Below are 25,759 nucleotides of genomic sequence, written 5' to 3'. Positions count from 1 at the left end.
AGAACATGTCTGCTATTTTTTAAATGCCTATAGGGAGTTGATTCGCTTCAACCCTCAATTTCCACAGCTCTCATTCCCCAGTGGCTCAAGGGTTGGCCCACTTCTGCAAAGCAAGGTAGAACCTTCCTGAGTTGCTGGTCAGGTAGACAGTGGACACTAGTGTCAGTCACTGATCTGCCTCCCTATACCTGCAGGAATGTCTAATATAGGCCATCTTACTGATCACTCTGTGTGCCAGGCCGGCCTCCACCCACGTTTGGGTATCTGACAAAGGCTTTCCTGATTGCTGCAACAAATGGAGAGGAGCCCTTATTTTTTTAAAACTGTGGTAACAGCAAGGGAAGGATTCCAAGCCATTAGAGCATACTCAGGTTTTTGTATATGTCAGCTGAATGGATCACAGGGGAAATTATACACTGCTACTTTTTGTGGCCATAAAAACAGAATTCTTAGTAATATTTCTTTGCATTCCAAGGCTTATTGCTCTAATGCCACACATCAGGATATTCAGCCTGATAATATCATCACTTAAAATATGAATTACTTTCCTTTTTATTCTTACAGTTTGGAATGTCTAGAAAATGCCCAATTTTGCCATACTTAGATGACTCGCCACAAAGAATCTAGAAATATTTATCTTCCTTCAACTGGCAATGACTCCAAATTTCATCAAAGGGCATGGAAAGAAAGCATGTACTGTCAAAAGAGAAAAAAATTCAAGATGTCAGGTGAGTGATTATTGGGGTGAGAGCCATCTCCGACTTGTTTACTTCTTCTGCTTTTCTGATTTTGGAAGGAGGCCCAGGACTCTGCACACCACAGGGCTGGCTGTGCTGCATGAGAGTTCTCAGAATCGAGATGCCCTGAAGGTAAATACTTCAGTGTGACTCACAAATATTTATCCTCATATAGCAGGTATTATTCCATTTGAGAAGAATTCCTATTTTTTAACAGCAGAGAAATATTGATCAGGATCTATAAAAAGAAGAAAGCAGACAGTGTTTCTGTTTAAACTGTCGGGCACGTTCTTCTTTTGTCCACCATGTCTTGCGGGCTGTTTCTGGGCACACGCTCTTGTGCGTGCACACACACATCCCAGAGATGCTATCTTTGTATTGTTCGGTTTCCAAGTTTCTTTCTCGTTTCAGCAAATATTGTTATTTTAATTATTTTAGACATGTCTGGAGCTCTCCAGCTGTGGGCTCTGAACTGCTTCTTCTGACTGAGATCTTAGGATGTCCAGAGGGTTGTCAGGGATTTATTTGTGCTGCCTCAAATTCTGACAATAACCTTCCTGCCCTGCCCTTGTCTTCTAGGGCACATGGGAGATACAGACATATGTATATATTTTGGTTTCTGTGGATTTTTGTTGGAAGTACAGCAGGAAAATTTTCTTTCGGAAACCTAATAAAGAAAAGGTGGTCTCAAATCAGATTCCAGTTGCAGTAGCTGAAGATGGCAAAAGGGAAAGATGGAAAGAATCTCTCTTCAAAGCTAATGATGAACTGATGATAAACTGATGATTGAGCTAACCCCGGAACTGTTCTATTTCCTGACTTTTTTTTTTTTTTTTTTGAGATGGAGTCGGGCTCTGATATCCAGGCTGGAGTGCGGTGGCACATTTAAGTGATTCTCATGCCTCAGCCTGCTAAGTAGCTGGGATTACGGGTGCCCGCCATCACACCCAGCTAATTTTTGTATTTTTTAGTAGAGACAGGGTTTCACCACGTTGGCCAGGCTGGTCTTGAACTCCTGACCTCAAGTGATTCACCCACCTCGGCCTCCCAAAGTGCTGGCATTACAGGTGTGAGCCACCATGCCTGGCCTATTTCCTGACTTTTCATTTGTGTTTTGTGAGAACATGAATTTCCTGTCATTTAAGCCATTTTGGGATGGGGCTTCTAGTGGTCGCTGTGCAAAGCCACTGGGCACAGTGAGTAGAAGATGGTCTTTCTAAGGCATAGAGAGATCCTGAAACCAGAGGAACAGCTTCCCCCTCCATCCTCACAGAAAAACACAGTGACGGCAATGAGTGGTTTCCAGTAATCATTTCTTCTTCAGAAAGTTTTGGCCGAGCACGGTGGCTCACGCCTGTAATCCCAGCACTTTGGGAGGCCGAGGTGGTTGGATTGTCTGAGGTCAGGAGTTTGAGACCAGCCTGGCCAACATGGTGAAACCCCATCTCCACTAAAAATATAAACATTAGCTGGGTGTGGTGGTGGGTGCCTGTAATCCCAGCTACTCGGGAGGCTGAGGTGGGAGAATCTCCTGTGAACCTGGGAGGCAGAGGTTGCAGTGAGCTGAGATTGCGCCACTGCACTCCAGCCTGGCAACAGAGCCAGACTCCATCTCAAAAAAAAAAAAAAAAAAAAAAAATCCAAAGCAAGGATTTGATCTGAATTTTTCATAACAGATAGTTTTCCCATAAAAAATGGAGAACCAAAGAAATTCTTTTTTTTTTTTTTTTTTTTTTGAGACAGAGTCTCACTCTGTCTACCAGGGCTGGAGTGCAGTGGCATGATCTCAGCTCACCACAATCTCCATCTCCTGGGTTCAAGTGATTCTCCTGCCACAGCCTCCCAAGTAGCTAGGATTATAGGTGTGCACCATACCCAGCTTTTTTTTTTTTTTTTTTTGAGATGAAGTCTCGCTCTTGTCCCCCAGGCTGCAGTGCAATGGCGTGATCTCAGCTTACTGCAACCTCTGCTTCCCAGGTTCAAGCAATTCTCCTGCCTAGTCCCCTGAGTAGCTGGGATTATAGGCACCCACCACCACGCCTGGCTAATTTTTGTATTTTTAGTAGAGACAGAGTTTTACCATGTTGGCCAGGCTGGTCTAGAACTCTTGACCTCAGGTGATTTACCCGCCTCGGCCTCCCAAAGTACTGGGATGATTACAGGTGTGAGCCGCCACGTCTGGCCTACTTTTTGTATTTTTTAGCAGAGATGGTGTTTCACCATGTTGGCCAGGCTTGTCTCAAACACCTGACCTCAGGTGATCTGCCCGCCTCAGCCTCCCAAAATGTTGGGATTATAAGTGTGAGCCACCATACCTTCCCTGTTGCTCATCCTTCTGACCACAGTGGATGGGCAGGCAACAGCCCCAGCTCCCTCGGCTTCGTTATGAGAAAGATCCCAGGAGGGCATAATGTTTTTCCTTCACTTTTGTGTCTGTCACCCATAGGCAGGCAGCCTGGGCTGTCACACAGAGTCTCACACACTTAGTTTAACGCTCTGCTGTCTTGGTTTTGAAATTCTCAATGATTTATGAACAAGCGATCCCACATTTTCTCTTTTCACTGGTCCCACAAATGGCATAACAGGTCCTGCTGTCATCTACTGTTAAAGCTCAGCCCAGCCACCCTCTTGAGAAAGGGGAGAGTGGCCATCAGCAATGCAGAGTTCATTGTATAAGCATCTCTCCTGTATGTGATCTCTTGCTCCTTTTGAAGATAAAAGGGGAGTGATGAGTGTCCCCTTGGTCTAGTTTTCCTGTCCTCTCTCTTTTGTCTTTCACCTAAAGACCTAGCTATGAAAAAGCAAGGACTCAGCTGGGCACGGTAGCTCACACCTGTAATCCCAGCACTTAGTGGGGGCCTAGGCGGGTGGATCACCTGAGGTCAGGAGTTCAAGACCAGCCTGGCCAATATGGTGAAACCCTATCTCTATTAAAAATACAAAAATTAGTTGGGTATGGCGGTGCGTGCCTGTAAATCCCAGCTACTAGGGAGGCTGAGGCAGGAGAATCACTTGAACTCGGGAGGTGGAGTTGCAGTGAGCTGAGATCGTGCTACTGCACTCCAGCCTGGGTGCCAGAGCAAGACTCTATCTCAAAAAAGAAAAAAAAAAAAGTGAGGACTCAAGGGTGATTTCACTGGATAGCCCCAGAGCACTGCTTACTTTATCTGAGGCAGGCAACAGGCAAAGTGACAAACAGGCAGTGGGGCCAGGGACACTTGTACTGAGTACCAGGTCTTCCCAGCATGATTAGGCTTTTAAAACTTACTGCTCTATTAGGAGGAGAGGCTGAGCATGAGTGGTGCATTAGAATTCAAATTCCATCTGAATAATATTAAATCTCCCTCTTGGCATCCTGTTTATGCTAATCTTTTTTGGGACTTAATGATGTTTATCAGGACTTCCATTTCCTCTTCTTTAGAAATGTGCTCAGCTAATGAAGGAAGGTTGGTTTTCTTCAGAAAGAGATTCGTAAGAAGAGTACGCGGCAGATTCTTATTTTGAGCATTGCAGGTTCAGCCTCTCACTGCAGTGACTTCATATTCATCAGGAATAGCTATAACCTATCCTGTGCACAGTTGATTTAGGGCAGAAATAAAAGCTCAGACAACAAAGCAAGGCTCCTCTCACACATTACTATGTCTGAATACAAATGGTTCATCATCGACGGCTAAACTTCCTCATCTCACCCACCGCCAGCTGCAAGGGTAAACATGAACACTCGCTTGCATCATGTAGAAACTGCTGTGCACGCGGGAGTGTGGAAAGCGAAAGGCTGGCAATGTTTCAGGCTCTGTGGGGCAGGGTCAACTGCAATGAGTGCTTATATGCGAGGCGAGTGCTGAGCATGGGGAGAAGGGGCCAACGCGCCGCAGGACGCCTCCGCCCTGAGACTCGGGGCAATGCCTTGGGAGAGTATGGGGTGGTGCTTCCTATTAAAACGTGGCGTACAAGGGGGATATTTGTGGATGTTCTCGTCTTCCGCAGCTTTGAGGCTGGGTTCTCAAGGCCTTGGGCAGACTGGAATCTTTTCAATTCCACGGAGGTGCTGTTGGCAAAGAAAGAACATTTTGTTTGGTGTTGCTCTCCTTCCTTTTCACTCTTTCCCCTCGCTTTTCTGATTGATTCGCTTTTATTAGCTCTTGCTTGCTCTGAAATCTCCGGAACAGCCAGGTTTTGATTCCTTAGTTTCTCTATTTCTCCCCTTTTCCTTCCTATTACCACCTTCCTTTTTCACAGGAGCCAGAGGGGTGGTCTCTGCGTGCTTCCCACACCACGTGACAAGGAAAGGGAGGGACATTCCGCGGCTGGAAGCCCTGCCCGGACTGGGCGCATTATAAGGTGGTGACTGGCTGTGGTGAAAGTCCCTTCGATGTCCTATGCATTCTCCCATGTGACTGACGCAAGAGATGCGTGGCTCTATTCATTTTAATTACATTTTGACTCATATCCATGTCTTGTAAAGAGTCTTCTTCCTCCAAGGCTTTGCCGGCACACTGTTTTTCGTCTTGGCATTCTCCCAGATTTAAAAAATGGACGTGAGATGGACACAGGGGTGGAAGAGGTTTTGGTGCCCCGTGTCTTTCTCTCTACTGATAAGACTTGTGCTTCCAAAGAGAGGCTGGCCCCACTCACAGCAGTGATACTGGCACTACACATTATTCAGAAGCTACAGGGGGCAGGAATGGTTTATTGCCTATACTAAAGACTCAGCGCTGAATGGAATAGTGGAATTACATTTCATTTATTTACAGCCACTCTTGTTCAAGAAAAAATTTAAGGGGGCTTACAGCAACCTATAAAATATAGTAAGATACAATTAAATTAAAGATAAAACATAAGAAAATTACAGCAAAAGGAAAACAAAGACAGAAAAGGGTGGAGGAAACTAGGAATAAGACTGATGCATAAAATTAATGCCAAAAATTATATAGATTTTACTACAGGCAGAACACATATTTGGCTCCAAGCTTTCTAGCAGCCAATACAGTGAGGAAAACACACCCAAATGAATGAGTTTGGTGTCCACAGTATTAAAAAACAGGTCAGTTGTCCAAAAGAAACACAATGATTTCAGATGCTGCAGCCAGAGAAAAAAGGTTTTTCTCCCTTTCTCGCAGAAAGCACATTATGTGACTTAATGACTAACATCGACTACAAAATCTTGACAGTGAATTCATTCATCAATGAGTTGTATAGGGTCACTCCTCAATGCTAGAGATGGCATCACCCCGAAGTCCACAGGGGAAAAGCCATTATAATAAGCAGCCACAGAGTGCAGTGGTTAGGAACTTGGACTCTGGAGTCACACTTGCAAGCAAGTGTTGGTTCCACCATAATGAACCTGGGATAACACCATTCAAGGGTGGATGTGGGACTAAATGAGGCAATTAATGCAGAACACATAATAAAATTGCTTGAAATATGCCAGGCACTCAAGAGAGGTTAATTTTATTGAACTAGTGACCCAGATTTGTTGCACTTCCTTTAAGACATTCCTGAACACTGTTTTCTCTTAACGGAGCTTTTGTTGATAAGCATTAGCTGGCCACGCTCTTGGAGCAAACTCTTCTCTGTGCTTGGAAAACGGCCAAGCCACAGTCTCTAAGAGCACCAAGAGGGAGGTGAGTTTGATACATACCCTTACAGAAAGTGAGATACTTGGAAAAACATGTGTCTTAACAAAATACCATCTTGGGTCTATACCCACAAACCAACAACAAATGTACAATTGAGGCCACAAAGTTCTATGCCAAATGACAAGGTTGCAATGCTTTTAGCATTGGAATAGAGACCAGAGTGGGCTTTCCCAAATATTCACCAGAGCCCACCTCTTTAAAAACTTCTCTCAGTAAAACACCTTTAGGACATTAACTGTGAATAATGTGTATTCTCAGTAAAACCTCTAAGATTAAAAATAAATTAAAATGTATGCTTAAGTGACCAGATTAATTGTCTGACTCTACTGGAACGTGATTCACAAGTCAATTCATGTTGGGGCATCTGCCAAAGAAGAGGACCCTAGCAAAGGAGCCTGTCACCCTTGTTGCTGGGGAATAAGAGGCAAGCTATTAAGGTCATTTCTCAAAATTAAATGGCCATCATCGCAACAACGACAGCAGCCATCCCACCCTCCACGATGACATCCAAATATGGAAAAATATTATGTGCAGAGTTTCTAAATGAAAAGTGAGGAGGGACAAAGAGCATCACACATTCAGTTCAGTCAAAGACAACTTCAAATGAAGAAGTTAATTCTAATTTTCTGTAGTGAAAATTGATTTCTGGTTCACCCTGAGACCAGCCTGATTCTAAGTGTGGTCTCAGTATTGGAGTCTCTACAAGCATCACTAGCCAGGATCTTTGAGTTCATGTAGCTGAGCTCATTCCTGCCCACTGAGCCCAAGGTCCAGGGTAAATCAGTAAAAAGTACAATCATCTTAGGTTGGTACAGATTCTCTGCATGGCATCAAAAAGTATGATGAACAGAGACTATTACAGAATAGCTGCCTGGAAATATACCCACTATTCAGAGTTGCAATTTATCAATTAAGAACACAACTTTTATTTTGGACAGAAGGTCTAAGAAGCTAATGGGTGTTAATTTGGAGGAGCAAAGGCTTTGTTTTGTAAACTACAGGATGGACTGCACTCTGGATTTAATCACAGTCCACCATGACGGTGGGCCCCAGAAGTCCCGGAGGCAGAAAATTATCTTTGAATATTTTGTTTAGCTTGAGCTTTGAATCAGCTCTATAAAATGAGGGGATATTTGACTTAGCGGTTACTTTTGTTCATATTTTACTTGTACATTTTTAAAAGATGTAAATAAATCTGTCTTTAAGTTTTCCTGGTCATGATGCTGCTTCAAAGGAAAAAAAAAAGAATTAATACAAGGAGGCATGAAAAACCTAATTCTTTTTCAAAAACAATATAACAGGGATAAAAGAACACTGTGAAATCAATGGTGGCATTGAAATAATAGTTACAAAGGAAATGCAGTACATAGCTTAACTCCAGTTTTTAAGGATTGCAAATTAGACATCACAGGAACAAACTATTAACATCAACTTTCTGCAGTCACTCCAGGTCATCATTTAAGTTGCCAATGAGGAAACATCCTCAAATAGGATGTGGCTTGTTCAGATTCAATATTACCACATAAAGGTCACAATGCCTTTTATTTTTGGTGAGGCATGTCTTGCCTGATCCTGGGCAGATCTGACTCAGTCTGACATCCCATCAATCTAATCCCATGGTTGGGGGTGGTGGGCAGGAGCAGGGGGGTTACAGCCCTACCTGATCGAGGCAGTTGTTGCGTAGATATCTCAGTGCTTGCTGAATACTTTGAGGCAGGGGCTGTCCCGTTCTTTGGACGTGGACTATGAGAGGAACGCCAAAGACAGCCTTGTCTTTGTAGTCGGGAACTTTCATCCTCTTCATGAACTTTGGAACTGACCTAGAATTTACAGAAACCAGGTCATGCAAGCCTCCTGGGGCACACTGTGGGGAGAGGCTCTGGAAGCAAGCATGAGGGAAGCCAAGCTTTTGTTGGAATACCCAACAGACGCCGGGCGAATTCAGCATTCTCTCTGCATTAATCACAGGACACGGCCGTGCTCTGTGTGGCCCTTGCCTGCATGCTATCTCTAACTACTAAACAGCATGAGTCACGTTACCAGAATGTATTTGTAGCTCTGTTTTCAGGTCAAGTGGACAACTTTCCAACTTAATTGTGATAGACTCATCTCTCAAGTGCTGAACACTTAAAAGTCCCCAACAAAACAAAACAAATTTAAAAATTACAAGAGGAAGAAGAAATATGGCTGGGGCTGGAGGAAAAGGAAGGGAGAAAAGAAGAACAATATTTCTTGGCTCTATCCTTACTTTTCTACAGCCAGCTGCCGTTTTTAAAGGACATTTTAATACATAAGCATATATTGATTTGGCCATGAATTTATAACCTTCTAAAATATTTTATAGACACACCATTGATTTTTTAATATGCATATTATAAAACATAGAACAATTACTGATACATTTTGTATTTTTTCAAATCCACCAAATCATCTATAATAGGCCCACATTCAAGTTCTAACATATGCTTCTGTCAATTCCTTATTACAAGGTTTACTGCACATTCTTGTTTTTATTTGCCAATGAAATAAAAGCAGAAATGTATTTGAAGAACTAAATGCTCTTTGAATGAATCAAGGCTCTAAGTGGTAAGCTTTGCATCAGGCCAGAAGGTACAAGTGACAGCTGTTTCTGTGCAAACTGCCAGGATTATTTTATGGCAAGTTTATTTTTATTTCCTCTGTTCACAATTAATCACCCTTTACTTGTCTTTTTTTCCTTTCTTGGAGCCTGACTGCCTTCCCTGGAAACCAACGGAGAGCTACAAATAGAGCAACGTTTCCTGTGGGCTCTGTCACATGGAGGCTACGGCAGAGCTCATGCCTTACGTCCAGGAGATCATCAGTGAAGGCAATGAATGGGTTCTTCAGAATTCACAAAGTAAACGTGGAAGCTTTTGCAATCACCCACTTAGCTCTAGAGCCAAGGATCCCCTCCTAGGTGAATGTGCTACGCACCATGTCCAGCCGTGCTTGTTGGACATGGAGTGCTTCTCCATGATGGCCGTCAGGCGAAGCAGCGAGAAGCGCTGGAGCAGGCTCAGCTGGCTGGCCGTCTGGCTGCTGATGTGGGGCGATGCTGGGGCTGGCCGGGGCTGGTGAGACAGCTGGAAACTGTTCCATCGGAGTCGCCTTTACCAGAGAGACCATCACAGAAGCCAGTCATAAAGTGGACTTGGTAGCGGGAAACACGGGACATCACCAATGTACATGAAGCTAATCAAGATAGCGTCCAAGCGAAGAGAATCTCAATGCAAATGCAACAGAAGACAGAAGTGTGCAGAACAAACACAGGACATGATTTTTCCAATTCGGATAAGCCTGGAAAAAGTCTTATTGTCTGTTTCATTAGGGGTTTAAACAAGTGATAGAGGAAATACTAGGTTTTTTATTCCAAATTTGTTCATGTTGAGAGCAGCTGAGACTGTGTGTGAGAGTGAGTGAGTGTGTGTGTGTGTATATGAAAGAGAAAGAGAAACAAAGAGAGGAAAGAGACGGAGACAGGGAGATACAGACAGAAGCAGAGAGAGCAGACAGAGAGATAGAAAAGAGAGAGACAGACATAGATGGAGAGATGGAGAGATGGCACCGAAAAATAGAGACAAAGGCGGAGGATGGAGAGACAGACAGAGATAGACACACAGAGAGCAAGAGACAGACAGAGAGAGGGAAGACAGAGCAATATAGACAGAGAGGACAGACAGGTAGAGCGATATAGATAAATAGAGATAGGGAGCAAGAAACAGAGAGAGAGAAAGACAGAGCTAGAGAAAGAGATAGAGCTGTCGAATGTCTAGGGCTGCAGAAAATTTTCTCATTGTCTTCCATGTGTCTACACTCTAACTCTTGCTCAGTATTGAGATGGAGCCTGAAGATGAGAGATAAAGATGGTGACATATCACTGAGCCCCAACATATACCCCTGTCTCAACCAGAAACCCAGCAGCACACACAGTGGTATTGTTTCTACCAGTTTGGACCTCCCAGGGCCATTTTTCTAGGGTGCTTCTGAAACGGTCTTTGTAAGTCAGCTTTTATGTACTTTGTAATTGGCACTTTCAAGCAAAAACAGACTTACAGAGTACACATCTTAGACCTCAGAAATTTCTTATAGGAGCAAAAAAAGTGTAAAATTTGTGGAAGAGACATTTTGATGAATGCATCACAGGAAGGTTGGGGAAGAGTCGGTGCCTAGGAACTGGGTCTTGGTCATCCAGGATTCCCTGCATGTGGTGCCCGGTACAATGCTTTACATATAAGAAGCTCAAAATATTTTTGGATAAAACTAAGATCAAAATAAAAGATAAACACAAATAAATATGAGTTAACATGGATTCAATCACCATGATACCTCTGCAGAAGTCATACTTCTGTTCAAAGACTTCCTAATCACATACATCACTTAGAACATAGTCAGGCATTTAGTAAGTACTCTGCATATGTTTGTTAAAGAAATAAACAGAACACAATTACTATGAAATGGACAAAAAAATCATTTCACAAATCCATGCCACCTACCTGTTTGGCCTGGTCAGAGAGGCCCCTACACCGGAATCCCTCCTGTCTCTGACCCCAGGAGGCTCAGATTCATTAAGAGATGTTACATCTCTTTCCACATCACTGGGTGTCGTCCGACCTTCTGAGACAGAGTTACCTTCAAAATCTAAGGTGATCTGATTAGGAGACGGAAAGGGGGATAAGCCAGGCTCCCCAACCAACGTATCGTGAGTTTGCAGTTCAGGTAAGACATCTTTGGACCAGTCATCCACTACCTCCTGGAGCCCATTGACATGCTGCAGAATGTCATCCAAGTGAGGGAAAAGGTCATCTTTCTCCAAGTCCAGAAGATCTCCTGTGCTGGCATATAGGTGAGAGCCAGGGACATTGTCATAGATACTGACCCGGCTGGCTCTGTGGCAGGACGTCATGAGCCGGGGCTCCCTGGCACCAGGGACCTGCTCTCTGCCCAGGGAGATGCTACCGGTCCTCCAGTTAACCCCATTGCTATTATCTGTAGGAGACAGGCTTTCAATAGAAAGTGCCTTGGGGAATGTTCCTGGTTTGTGATCCTTGGGAATATGCACCACCAAATTCTCTTGGGAGTGAAACTCATGCATACGGCTTTGGTCCCCTGCATTCTGCAGTGCTGTCCCTGCCAGCACATCCAGGTCCTCCAAGTACATGCCCCCACGCTTGTTGGCCTTGTGGCACTTGCGTTCCTTCAGGCAGGGTGTGCTGACGCCGCTGCTGCTGTGTTCTGATGGGCTGCTCTCGCCACTCGACTTGCCGGAGCACGGGAGCCCTTTTCTGCAGGCAGATGGCGGCGAATTCTGGAGATCTCCATTTGGTATTTGGATGCACTGCATGGCCTTAAAGGACTCTGGCTCCTGCTGCAACATGGGCCCGCTGATCACCAGGCCACCTGTCCGCCCTGACCCCTTGTGCCTCCCGTGGGCTCCCTTCCCTCGGAGTGTTTCCATGCGTTTCAAAAATGATTTGGCCCTAGCCCTTGTGGGCTTCTCATTCTTGGGGTGGAAGGGGTGGTTGAGGACGTCTCTGGGGGACTGCGGGAGGCTGCTGCTGACCAGTGGGGCATCCAGCATGACCGGGCTGTCTGCACAGCACTGGCCCAGCTGGCTGCGGCTGTCGCTGCCTCCACTGCTTTCGCTGTGAATGGAACAGACCTCAGGCTCGCTCAGGTCTGTGAGGACGCTCTCACTGCTGGTCGTGTTCCTCATCCCCGTGCCTCCCAGTGACCCACTTCCGTCTCCTCGAGGGAGCAGCGTGTAGAGGTCGTCCACACGAGACCACCTGCGACTGGTTCTTTGGAAAGTCCATTTGTTGCTGATACAAAGATCTTCCTCATCGGAGTCGTCACCCTGCAGAACACCAAGGAAAATGCTCATTAGCAGACAGTGTGGCTGAGGCAGGAACTCTGGATACGCTGAGGGCAGCCCTGGGCGGTCCTTCACCTCCCTTCCCTCTGTCCTCCCACGCACAGGTGTGAGCTTCTTGGGCACCTCTAAGCTGTCCTTCCACCACTTGCACTGTCTTGTACATACCCTTCCTCCCAGTGGCCAGAGGATTCTTCTCAACCTGCCAAGCTTTCTTCCTTCCCATTTTCAAAGAGGTTTTGAATGCTTCCTTCCTTCCTCTCTAAGAAGCTTTCCCTGACTGATTATAAAGAGGGTATAATTACATCAGACTAGACAGTCTAAATATAAAGCACCTGCAGTCTTCTTTTTCACAAAGGAACTCAACTGTGCCATAAAAGGCACTTACTTCTTTCCAGAAACCTCTTCACTGAGCCCCAGGGACATTTCCAGCTTGCCTCTTCTGAATCTCAACGTCAGTATATCTCAAAGCTAACACTCCTTATTTTAGTCCTCTGCACTTGATTCTTATCGTGTATTCCCTGGATAAGGTAACAGCAAAATGACCCACTGAATTTCTTTAAGTAGGGATGAGGGAGGCATTCTGGAGATCACTATGTGTGATCCAATCCGGCTACTCTGTGTGAGCAGTCTTTTTCTGTTGAAGCAACTCCGAGTCAGAATGCCGTGGGCAGGACGCACACCTCTGTGGTGTGGCAGCCATGGGTCCCCGCGGCTTGGCACTGTCTTACACTCTGTGCCTCACACATTGACTCTAGGTGTCTGGTTTCAGCCTGAATTTGCAGTCCCTGAGAGAGGAGCATCTGCATTCCCTGAGGCCAAAGATGGCCTAGTTTAGCTCTGCATAGCCTTGGGCCCAGCACAGACCTTGACCTCAGGCTTACTACTTCCTTTTGAAACAAACTGAATCATCGGATCCTGCTTCATCCTCACCAAGCACATCACCAAGACCTAATTCTGAATTGATTTTCAAATTTGTTCCCTCATGCGTAATTTCACTCTCATTCTCTTAGCGTAGGCCTTTGCCACCTCTCTCTGGATCTGTTACAGTAAAAATGTGGGAGAAGCCCGGTCTCCAGCATCTTTCCCATCTAAATAGCTTTCCACAGTGTAGTCCAAATTGAATCTTTTTTTTTTTTTTTTAAAAGCTTAGAAGCCTTCTGCTTGAGAGCCTCCACTCTCAGTTGTTACAGGTAAAGTCATCAAGAGCCAGGCCCGCTCCAGCGGGCCGTGATGGCACCACTGCACCACAGCGTCAGCAAAAAAAAAAAAAAAAAAAAAAAAAAGCAGGACCTGTGTTTCTCTGTTTCATTATTCATATAAACATATTTATTCATATGTATAGCCCCTCCAATGCCAAGGACATAATAATTGCTTATTTTTTTGTGAACTGAATTAAATTTATTTTATTCCACTTGGGTGTTCAGTTTTAAGACCTGGTTCCAAGTGTCAGTGATACCAATTCAGAGCTAGGTGACTGTCCACAAGCTACTTACCCTCTCTAAAGTAAGTTTCTGCTACTTATGAGATTGAAGTGGGTCTTGCCTCATAGGTTTGCTGAACATTGCTGAAGGGATTAAAGAAGGCAGTGCATTCAGCAGTTCCTCACTGAGAGGTATTTGCTTAAAGCAAGTTTCTGCCGCTTATGAGATTGAAGTGGGTCTTGCCTCACAGGTTTGCTGAAGGGATTAAGGATGCTAGTGCATTCAGCAGTCCTCACTGAGAGGTATTTGCTTATTTGTATCTTTCAATGTTAGTTCAATTGCTTGTTAATCTTTTTACATATCTGGCATCCACCTTAACTCCCTTTAACCTTGCAGTGTGTTGTTTTTAAGGAAACCTAAGCAGATGCACAGTTAATCATTGCGGGGATCTTCCTGTTTTTGTTTATTCCTTCAAAATCTAGTTTCTGTGTAGGTTTGACTAAATGGCAAACTTGAATATTCAAGTTTAAAGTGAAAGCAATAACAAAGCCAAGGTACAGAAAATAATTCTATGGCTTAGAAGTCAGGTGTGGTGGTTGATATGGTTTGGTCGTGTTCCCACCAAAATCTAATCTTGAGTTATAGCTCCCATAATTCCCATGTGTTGATGTGTTGTGGGAGGGACTTGGTGGGAGATAATTGAATCGTGGGGGTGGTTCCCCCCATACTGCTCTTGTGGTAGTGAATAAGTTTCATGAGATCTGATGGTTTTATAAGGGGAAACCCCTTTTGCTCAGCTCTCATTCTCTCTTGTCTGCTGCCATGTAAGATGTACATTTCACCTTCCACCATGATTGCGAGGCCTGCCTACATGAACCTGGGAGTCCATTAAACCTCTTTTTACTTATAAATTGCCCAGTCTCAGGTATGTCTTCATCAGCAGTGTGAAAAATGGACTAATACAGTGGCTCACGCCTATAATCTCAGCTACTTGGGAGTCTGAGGTGGAAGGGTCTTTTGAGTCCAGGAGTTTGAGTCCAGCCTGGGCAACATATCAAGACTCTGTCTCTTAAAAAAAGGAAACAAAAAGAAACAAAAAAGAATTCTATAGCATTGAGATCACAGTGAAAAATTAGCTTTGAGTTTTAAAAACTTGCATAAAGCTCTGATGAAAGAGTTTAGAAAGTTGTAATTGTACAAGTGGAAAAAGGGCAAGACTCCAGAATGATGACTCAAAATATATTTTCCTACTAGTACTTTCTACTCCCTCTATTCCTGTGATTGATATAATACAAACTGACATATGAGGGTCATTTATACACAAGATACCATGATAGGCTGAATGTTGAACTTACTGGATTTTTGTATTGCATTTTAGGAAGCTAGTGAGAAGTTGATATTAAATAAGGACTGTGAAAAAGCCCTTTTAGCAGACAGTTTTTGAGAAGACAAAAAAAAAAAAAAAGGATATGACTTTAAAGAAAATATAGATATTATAAAACAGAAACTACAACATTTAGTGTTGGCCCCAACTACCTCTCTCAAATCTGGTTATGATGCCAGCACACCACATACTAGTTGGATAGGGACGCCTTTATTTAGGTTAAGAACACATGCCAGGCTGGGCACTGTGGCCTGGGAAGGGTAAGCCTGGCCCTGTTTGCTGGTCTCTGAGAGCTTATTATACTCACTTTGGCCAAAAGGAAAATATTTACAGCCCAACTAAGGCATGTGAAAAAGTGGCAAACTCCTGGGAAAAAGGTAAAACAGCTCAGGGAAATTTTGCAGTATTCAGGTTGTTTGAACCAAAGCAAACAAACAAAAACAAAAGCAATAGAAAACAAAATGCAACAAAGAAAAAAACAACCATTCTTCTTCGGCACCCTGTGCCTACAATGACCATGGTATGTCCGTCCCCAAGGGTAATGAAATGGCTGTGTCTGTGTCTTCCACTAATGAGGGATATTTCAAACTATTTGATAATGACACACAACAAAAAATATATTTTCCATTACAACTCAGGGCACGCATACAGACTATATTAAAGCAAAAAAAAAAGTTATACTTAAGTAATTATCCTTGTTTGTCTGTATTCTGATACTTTTTAGTCTAGTTTAGTCTGTTTTATTTTTTTAAATGTTGTTTGTGATCCACCAAATCCACTTGACAACCTACCAAGGGGCCATGATCTGCAGTATGAAAAACACACACTGCAGTAGAGTTTAAGGTAAAAAAAACACAGGACCCAGCAGAGCATCAGGCACATTTCAGACCCTCCAATGGTGTTTATGGAAGTGTACTGATTGTTTAAAAGAGATTATCAGATTTCATTGTTCGATAATTTTTTTGAAGTTAACAATGAATAGCTTGTGATTATTTAGAAACGCAAAATGGAAATCTCTAGGAGTCAGATGTGTTTGTAAAGAAAAGGATACATCAAAGTAACTTAATTCTCCTGTCTCAGAAACCATGGACGTACCAGGGACATGGAACATCAGAATTTCAGCAAGACAACTAAAAAAAGGTTCTCATGTTGTGGACAATATGGCTTCACTAGCTAGATGCTACACAGGCGTGTCCAATCCTTTGGCTTCTTTGGGTCATACTGGAAGAAGAATTGTCTTGGGCCACACATAAAACACACTCACACTAATGATAGCTGATAAGCTTAAAAAAATGGCAAAAAAAAAAAAAAACAACTCATAATGTTTCCAGAAAGTTTATGAATTTGTGTTGGGGCACATCCAAAGCCGTCCTGGGCCACAAATAACCCACAAGCCATGGGTTGGATGAGCTTGCTACAGAGAGTTTTGTTAGTAACTGCTTGAGTAACTCCTCCACAGCGTGTGACTGAAAGACTGAAAATAACTGAAGGAAGCATGTCTCAAGGTTATGACCATTTTAAGAGTAACTTGAATGGGCCGGAACTCATGTTGTTAAACTGTAAAGATGGTATAAGGCTATTTGTTAAGGGTTCTTTGAGACTCAGTTTTCTGCTATACAATGAAAACAATAATAATGCACGTCCAGCATGATTTGTCAACAGAACCAAATGGGACTATAGGTGAAAACACCATATAAACCCTAAAGTGATAGATGAAATTAGTTATTATTGTTAGAGAATAGCAATACTGAGACGTGTATAGAGCTTAACAAGTGAAGGATGATCTGTTAATAAGATAAAATTTCATAAAAGTCAAATAAAATGACTGTAACTTCAAAAATCAACTACAGGATGTGCAGGATAAAAAGAACATAGTTCAACAGCCCTTCCTGTTATTAATAGACTTGAGAGCTCTGGCAGATGTAAGCTTAATGTGACTTAACCATGTAATGTGGCTACTGAACAAAGACATCAACCTTAGGATGCATGACCAGAGCACAGATCCCAAGACTCAAAAGGTCAGTGCCCACTGCATTCTGCACTGGTCACATATATCAGGAACAATGGGTTCTCTTTAAGCACCCCACATTTTAAGGGGTACATTTCTAGAGAAGAGTAATCAGAATGGTCAAAGATCTAAAAACCACAACTTCCTGGGTTGGATAATTGAAAGAACTAACAGCTTGATTTAGAAATGCAGAACTCTAGACGGTGCTACTCAGAGCGTGGTCAGGGGGCTGCCGGTCCCCAAACTTGGTCTTTAATGAGGTAGACACAGAAATTTAGAGTGAGCATTAAGACCATTTGTCACTAATTGAAAAGTCTGTGCTATCTGAGCTAACAATCAGTGGATTTGTCTTAGTAAACAGGGTAGAGACCAGTTTGGGTGTAGTGAAATTCAAACGGTGAGTCCTATGAGTGACAGCTGCATGCTGCTGGTGTGTGGTCCATCTGATTTACAGTGCCAATTCAAGGTTAGTGTGCTTACCATAACCCAAAGTGTATAATATACAGAATCCATTGTTTCACAGGTAATTTACATTTATAACTTTATAAGAATTGGCTAGAGATGAAGAACTGAAGATGAATTTTGGAAATATAGCATCACTTACATCATTTTGAATAAAAGGTGAACAGAATACTCTAAAGTTGTAAGTGAAAAGGAATACCCTAAACTTTTAACTTGGCTTAAAAAACCTTTCTTCACTGGTTTCCCTATGATGACTGGTACCCAAACAAAAGAATTTTAGATATACATTATTACCCATGAGTAGCATTGTTATCAATCCCACTTAACTTAGACAACAAAGAAGAAACTTCCTGTCACATTACAAATTTTATGGCCAGGGGCGGTGGCTCACGCCTGTAATCCCAGCACTTTGGAAGGCCGAGGTGAGCGGATCACCTGAGATCAGGAGTTTGAGACCAGCCTGACCAACATGGTGAAACCCGTCACTACTAAAAATACAGAAATTAGCCTGGTATGGTGGTGCATACCTGTAATCACAGCTACTAGGGAGGCTGAGGCAGAAGATCACTTGAACCCTGGAGGCAGAGGTTGCAGTGAGCCAAGTTCACGCCACTGCACTCTAGCCTGGGTGACGGAGTGAGACTCTACCTCCAAAAAAAAAAATTATATATATCTTATACATTTGCAGTCAAAGTGTTTCTTCAAAGTGTGCATATAGGCATTTAATTTGAGGGATTTCTGTTTTAAAGTAAACTTTTTGTTCAGTTATGACAGATGAACAACAAAAATCGTATAAGCACAATTGTGATTCTTTGTATTAATCACATATATGCACACTTTCAATAAAAATCTGAACAGTTTTTGTAATTCTTTTCTATTGATAGCAGCAGGAGGCAGTCAAATGCCTAGGCAAATAGGGGCAGCTTCCTGGTGAAACCCCATCTGTGACCTCAAGTCAAACATAGTTTGAAGGCTGAAAGCCAAGCTACAAATCCACAGACTGGATTGAGAACCTTTCTTCCCATTTGGCATGCTTTCCTCTGATTGATCCTCACCCTTCATCTATTTTACATAGACTACCTTTCCCAAATTGGTTTTTTACACTGTCATGCCCACCTTTGACTGGTGTCTTTCTTTTAGCTTTTTTGCACACTCACAAACCAATCAGCAGGCACTCCCCCATTCTGAGCCTATAAAAGCCCAGACCCAGCCACATTAGGGAAGAAAAGCACCTGACTTCAGGACCACTCTTGCATCCCCTCTCCACTGAGAGCTGTTGTGTCACTGAATACAATTCTTCTCCACCCTCCTCACTCGTTAATTGTCAACGTAACCTCATTCTTCTTTGATGTGGGACAAGAACCTGAGACCCACTGAAAGTGAGGTCAAAAGGGGCTGTAAGCTGTAGCCTTCCTGTCGCTGGTGCCAAGAAGCAGTGGCAGGGCTGGGTCAGCCAGGGAGCCACAGGCCACAGAGCGGGGTGACAGGAACAAAGAAGCAGAGGCTCCTGCCAGGCACAAAGTTTCCAGCTGGTGAAGTAGGGCTGAGAAAAATCCTGCATCATTATTTCTTGTTATATTTGTTTTGATTATATTTATCGGTATGCACCTTTGTATCAGTTGAGCCTAACAATAAAACATTAAGACTGTATTTTCTATAATTTGCTAAAATTAATATTTCTAATAATTCATTTGTATTGAATTTTACAAAAGTATCTTGGTCTGTGGCAGACTGGAAAAAATAAAATAAGAAAACCAGTCATTCACCACTGACAGTTGAGAAACTGTTCTAGATTGAGCAAGGGTCTGAAAACATTTTCTGTATAGGGCCATATCATAAATATTTCAGGTGTATGGGCCATAAGGTCTCTCTCTCTCACCTACTCAGCTCTGCCATTGTTGTGAAATGATGGGCATAGCCATTGATCCAATAAAACTTTATTTATGAAAGCAGGAGTAGCAGTGTGCTGATTCCTGTTCTGGAGGTCAGAGCTAAAGGGCTACTTAGTGAATGAGGAAATCCATATTCTGTGCTTCACCAGGGAAAAAAGCTAGGATCAGATGGGCCAGTTTAGAAGGAATCAGCTCCTAGCTTATCATATGGAAGGCCTTTCTAGTCTGTAGAATAAAATAAATTGCTTTGCCATGTGAAGAGCTCATCATGTTGAGAAGCTTATAATAAACAGTGGCTCAGCAAATTGTGAGGGAGAGGGATGCTCTAAGAAGCAGATCGCAGTGAGTGAGTGGGAGGTTAGAAAATAAGACCAAAGATCCTTCCAACTCGAAGACCCTACAGTTTTAGGACATTCGCATGTAATTATCTGCAGTTCAAGGCTGTTAATACTCTCCAGCCAAGTGAATGATGGACTTTCTCTCATCTGACCACTCTTTGGAGTTGCCAGGAGGTGTCTCATTTGGTAGGAGATGCAGGGGTGTGCAAGGGAGTGGGAAATATGGGGGTGGTGGGGGCCGGGCCCCTTGTCAACAGCTGCAGTGCCTCTGAAATGCCGATGGCATCCAGGCCAGGAGGTGCTGGCTGCAAGGTGGCAATTAGTCATGGTTTCTGTGTTGCTTTCCACCTTTGGTCATGATTTCAGAGAGCCTTATTAAAACTATAACTTCAACCAGAACCTTCTTTGGAACCTGCTCTTTCTCTCTTGAGACATATTCCTAGGTAAAAGAGGAAAGGTAAGAGTCCCATGTGGATACGTGTTCTTCTCTTTCCTCATTTAATAAACAGCCTAATTGGAGTCTTCAGTCTCTGGCTTTTACTTTGAATAGAAGCCGAATCACATAAACACTTTAATCAGAGGATTTCAATGTCATCATGGAGCAATTGCGAATTTTGTAGGTAATAATGGGGAAGAAACATTTTCCTGAGAAAAGCTACTTTGTGTGTGTCTTGATGTTTTTAATTTAGATGAATCTCCGCTGTTTGGCTTTTGTTTTTTTCTAAAAATGAGAACATTCTTCACTGAAATTATATATTCCTCAGAGACAGATGCCAACCAGACATTCCATAAAGAAGGGCTTTTTTTAAAAGATGGAATTTGGCCATATCTTTACACTGGAAACAGGAACCCACATAAATCTACAGCTGCAAAAGGCAACTCATCCATAGTCACATAGAAATTTAGACGTTAACTGGAGCTACGTGGCCGAGCCTGTCTGTTTAGAAGCAGGAACGGGCCGCTGGGAACGCCGTGGGAGTGGAGAGCCAGAGCTGCAGGCGGCAGAAGTGCTAGTGTCCTTTCTCCTGAAATGCTCTTGGGGCTGCGTTGTTAGTCTTCCAGTGAGGTGTGCAGCGAAAATAGAGAATACTCCTCCACCTGACTCTTACAGAGGCAGGGAAGGTCATCTCGAATCCTTAAAGGATCCCTTTTCTCTTCTGCAAAACAGTTAGAAACCATATTGTGGGAGGGTAGGGGTGATGCCATTTCTCCCGGTGCTTTGGCAGTGGCATTTCATGTATAAGAAAATGTATGGCTAACCAGGCATGAAAAAGCCTTCATCATCATCACCTACTTGTGGACTTTTCACTTTCTTCCTTGTGTCAGCCCACCAAAATCTACAAGATTAAACACAATTGCCATGAAGACAATAAATAAATTGTGGACTTTAGTACAGATGGCAAGAACCATGCCTCTTATAAAAACAATCCACACAGTGAACTGAATGTACTGCTGAGGAAACATGAGATCCTTGCAGGTCTCAGGCCAAGGGCTAGAGGCTCACCCAGGCTCCAGTTTGTCTCTGAATATCTCTGAAGGGTGAGGAGGGGCAGTCAGGTGCCAGATTACCTGGATTCAAGTCCTGCCTCTGCTACTTCTGTGTGGCTTTGGGCAAGCACCAAGCCCTTCAGTTTCTGCATCTGTGACACGGACTTAAGGACAAGGAATAGTGCCTGGTGGGGAGGAAGCCCAGTGTCAGTTTTTACTAACCCCACAAACTGCTGGGCCAGCACCTGCAACCCTCTCATAGGTCCAGCAGCCCCAAGGGAGAAAGACTGTGACTCCAGACAGTTTAGCTACTTGGGGATGACTTTCTACAGAATTAAATAAGTCTGGGACTCTGCAGATTGGAGGTGGGGATTCTATTTCTATTTCTTGGATGGCTTAACATGGGGACACACCTAGAGGAAATGCTGCTGTCTTATTTTTCTTCCAAATAAATAAATTCTGAAGTTGGCTGAAGCTTTTCACGGGGTGCTCGATTCTCAAGTTTCCTTTTCTATTTGTGATCATCTGGCCTAGTCTTAGCTCCTATTCATTTTTTTTTTTCACAGTAACATAAAGGATTAAATAAAGCCTATGCCTTGTGTAAGAGGAAGATCACAGAAACGGGTGTCACAATACAGCATCTCCTGAGTGGTTACTTCAATCTGGTTGCTTCAATCTGGCCCCGGATTCTGGTCATTACTGAGATTCATAAGTAGGTGGAGACCACATGTCGGTATTATTTATTTGAAAATTCAGGCCATGACTCTCTAATTTACAATGTGAAATGCAATATTTTATTCAAGTGCTTGCATTCTGAGGCCTATAGCTAAGTAGAGGCTTTAAGGGTGTGTGTGCCACTAGATCCAATATAAAGACGACATTAAGGTCAGAATACCAAAGTGACCAATTTACAGAGGAGCTTTTGTGAAGGTAACGCACAAAGAGCCAAACAAATGTTATTCAAGCCCATCTCGCCTGTGGGTTTTGAAAAGCTGGTGACAGGGTAAAAATCCAATCACTCCACTGTGTGGAAAACAACTCATGTCATTAGTTTTTGGCATTTTCTTTTGTGATGCAGTGCAGCTAATGGTCGGTATAGGCAGCTGTATAGACCAGCCATTTGAGGACCCACTTTAGACACACAGGCATAGCTGTGTTCAGTTTAATAGGAACCATGTGTTCCAATCAAAACAACATCTGACCCTCATGCTTCAAATAGTATGTATGCTTCTCAAGGGGTCTATTCAGTCAGACAGCTGTTGGGAGGTTTATTCCCACATTTTTAATTTGTCTTTGGCCTGGACAAACTGCTCATATTTTAATATTTCTCTGGATATTGTTTTTCACTGTTTTACCTCCTTAGCTTAAATCTTTGGTTCCCAGCTCAAATCCCAAATTGTTTTTAAGGTGAGGTCCACCAAAATTCATTTGATTTTTTTGTGTGTGTGTTATTTTAGAGCACAGATTCAGATTAAAGTTATTTTTAAAGATTAGGTTACTAAGGAGTAACTTAAAATCCTTTGGCTTTAATGATTTCTCTGTGTAGAGCAGGATAAAAACTTTCTTTCTTTCTTTCTTTCTCTCTCTCTCTCTCTTTCTTTCCTTTTCTTTTCTTTTTTTTGAGGCAGAGTCTCTCTCTGGCGCCCAGGCTGGAGTGCAGTGGCACGATCTCAGCTCACTGCAACCTCCGCTTTGCAGGTTCCAGTGATTCTCCTGCCTCAGCCTCTTGAGTAGCAGGGACTACAAGCACGTGCCACCACACCCAGCTAATTTTTGTATTTTTAGTAGAGACGGGGTTTCACCATGTTGGTCAGGCTGGTCTCGAACTCCTGACCTCAGATGATCCACCCACCTTAGCCTCCCAAAGTGCTGGGATTACAGGTGTGAGCCACCGCGACTGGCCAAGAACACTTTCTTTTAATTCAAAGATGTTTTCTCTGATCCTTCAAAATATATGGAGGCTTGAGTTGCTACACAGAGGAGATGTTAAATGAAAAAAGTAGTTAAGCATCCTAATTCTGAATTTTCTAAAAAGAATCAATTCAGTGAAAAAGAGAGGTTGTACAGCATGGTGGCTAGGAGCCTTGGTCAGACATCCCCGAGGTAGAAATCCTGCTCCGCCGCTAGCTGCAAGACCGTGGGCAATGACCCAGCCTGTTCAAGATTTACCTTCCTAATATAGAAAACAGAGAAGCCCCATCTCGACGGATTAAATGAGATAATGTGTGGTAAGCACATAATCTAGCTCCTAGGAAAACAGTACATATTCAATAAAGTACAGCTTTATTTCAAAACTCAAATCTCTAGTCTTACCCATAAAGAGGAAGCAGCACATGGCAAGTCTTGTGATGGGGAGGAAGCTTAGTGACTTTTCAAACTGAACCGAATTCTTTGTGGCTAGAGAAAAGTGCATGGTGGGGAGAACAATGAAAGACGAGCCAGGGCTCAGGATCTTGTCACACTGTCCCCAGGACCCCTCATACATTACCAACTGAATCTGCCTGACAGTGGAGGCATCTTGACACGTGCATGAAATAAAACACGACTGGAAAAAATGAGCCAGAGGTCAGTGGCCATGGACGCCCAGATCCTTTCTGAACTTTTAATCTACTCATTGCTGTGAAGCATTCGAGTCTAATAAGGGGTTGACATTTACAACGGACATTTCTGAAAGATCACCATAAAGCACTGGGATATTTTACATCTTTATGCAAACCCTCTAATAAAAAAAAGAAAGCAAAATGAAATGGTAAAACAAATAGATTTCAGCCTTAGTTTATAATAGACTTATTTAGGTGGTTATGATGAAATGGGATATGGAGAACACACATGGATGGTCATGCATTTCAAAATTTTGCTTAGGTTCGTGTTGCTTTTTAGTTGGAGACATCGTCTCACTCTGTCACCTAGGCTGAAGGGCAGCGGCACGATCATGGCTCACTGCAGCCTCAACCTTCTGGGTTCAAGCAATGCCCCCAACTCAGCCTCTCGATAGCTGGGACTACAGGCGCAAGCCACTGTGCCCAGCTAATTTATTATTATCATTTTTTTGTAGACACAGGGGTCTCACTATGTTGCTCAGATTGGTCTCAAACTCCTGGTATTCACTGGCATAGCCACATTCTTATTAAGGTGTGGGCACCTACCTTTTTCCTTTGGAAGTTCACATCAAGTTTCATTGAGGCACACTTGTTCAACGTATTTAGTCTTCTAAAATGAAAGAAAAATGTGATGATTACTTTCACTAATGAATTTAAATCTCTCCAGTTTGATAATCCTCCTTTATTTCCAGTAAAGTTGAAATTGCGGGAACAACCAATTATGTCCCACGACAGTACTGCACCCACAGAAGATATGCTCTAAAATAGTGCCCATTTGTGCTCCAGCCTCCTGACCTGCGAGGACTCTACCACCAAGCCTACCAATCCCTGCCTTTTCCTTAATCTAAACCCAGCCCTTTTCTGGCTTCTTTTTCCACTGTTACTGGAATCCATGGCCAATCATTTTAGCCAACTTTCACTATCCCCTCAAAACGTTTGCCACCTTGACCTTGCATCAAGTCTATCCTGTTAACCTCCAAATATGGATCGACCCAACCATGTGTCTTCTCTCCTGATCTCAGGTGGTTGGGTATAGGTGGAAAATATCTCACATACACACGCTATCAGCTAACTATGCTGCTCCAAAACATGTATGTTGAAGCCCTCCATTCACATATGTGAATGCCCAACGTGACTGATTTGGAGTAAAGAAGTGATTAAGGGTACAGGAGGTCACCGGGGAGGAGCTCTGATCCCAGACGATTAGTGTACTTATAAGAAGAACTACCAGAGAGCTCCCTCTCTCTCTGTAATGTGAGGACACAGTGAGAAGGCAGAAATCTACAGGTCACAGGACCCTTACCAGGAGCCAAACCCTGCCAGTACCATGATCTTGAACTTTTCAGCCTCTAGAACTGTGAGAAAATACATTTCTGTTGTTTAAGCCACTCAGCCATGGTGTTCCATCATGGCGGCCTGTGCTAATAAATACATTTTGATTTTCACCCTCAGCTGGACTCTAGAAGATGCTACCCAGCATTTCTTCCATTTTTTTCTCCTCCGGTCATTCCCAATCTCAGATCACCAGAAAGACTCAAGTCTCTCAACAGATGACACAGACTCAGTCTCTCACCAGATGACATGGCCAGTGAGAAAATATAAGCAATTAGATATATATTCTTTTAATAATCTTTTTCTTTCCTTCCTTCCTTCCTTCTTTCCTTCCTTCCTTCCTTCTTTCCTTTTTTCTTTCTTTCTCTCTTTCTCTCTTTCTTTCTTTTCCGCCTCCCCTTCCTTCTCTTTTATACACTTTGTTTCTGTCTCTCTCCTTCTTTCTTTTTTAGAGGAGGATCTCACTCTGTTGCCCAGGTTGGACTGCACTGGTATGACCATAGCTCACTGCAGTCTCAAACTCCTGGGCTCAAGGGAAACTCCTGCCTGAGCTTCCTGAGGAGCT

At 43.1% G+C, this 25,759-nt stretch overlaps 1 protein-coding gene across 3 annotated transcripts in view; it reads right to left on the bottom strand.

Moving 5' to 3' along the window:
- STARD13 (StAR-related lipid transfer (START) domain containing 13) overlaps window positions 1-25,759 on the bottom strand; it is a 260,701-nt gene that overhangs the window by 16,338 nt on the left and 218,604 nt on the right. For all 3 annotated transcript variants that reach the window (XM_011946894.1, XM_011946893.1, XM_011946895.1), the window contains exons 4-7: window positions 24,409-24,472; window positions 10,891-12,251; window positions 9,332-9,505; window positions 8,037-8,196 (exon numbers count right to left, since the gene is read on the bottom strand). In XM_011946894.1, the coding sequence (XP_011802284.1) occupies window positions 8,037-8,196; window positions 9,332-9,505; window positions 10,891-12,251; window positions 24,409-24,472 (1,759 nt within the window). The remainder of the gene's footprint in view (window positions 1-8,036; window positions 8,197-9,331; window positions 9,506-10,890; window positions 12,252-24,408; window positions 24,473-25,759) is intronic.

The sequence above is a fragment of the Colobus angolensis genome, unplaced genomic scaffold (genome assembly GCF_000951035.1).
Source record: "Colobus angolensis palliatus isolate OR3802 unplaced genomic scaffold, Cang.pa_1.0 Scaffold255, whole genome shotgun sequence".
Classification (NCBI taxonomy): Eukaryota; Metazoa; Chordata; class Mammalia; order Primates; family Cercopithecidae; genus Colobus; species Colobus angolensis.
The sequence above is the reverse complement of the archived record's forward strand: the minus strand, read 5'-3'. Positions and strand labels throughout refer to the sequence as shown.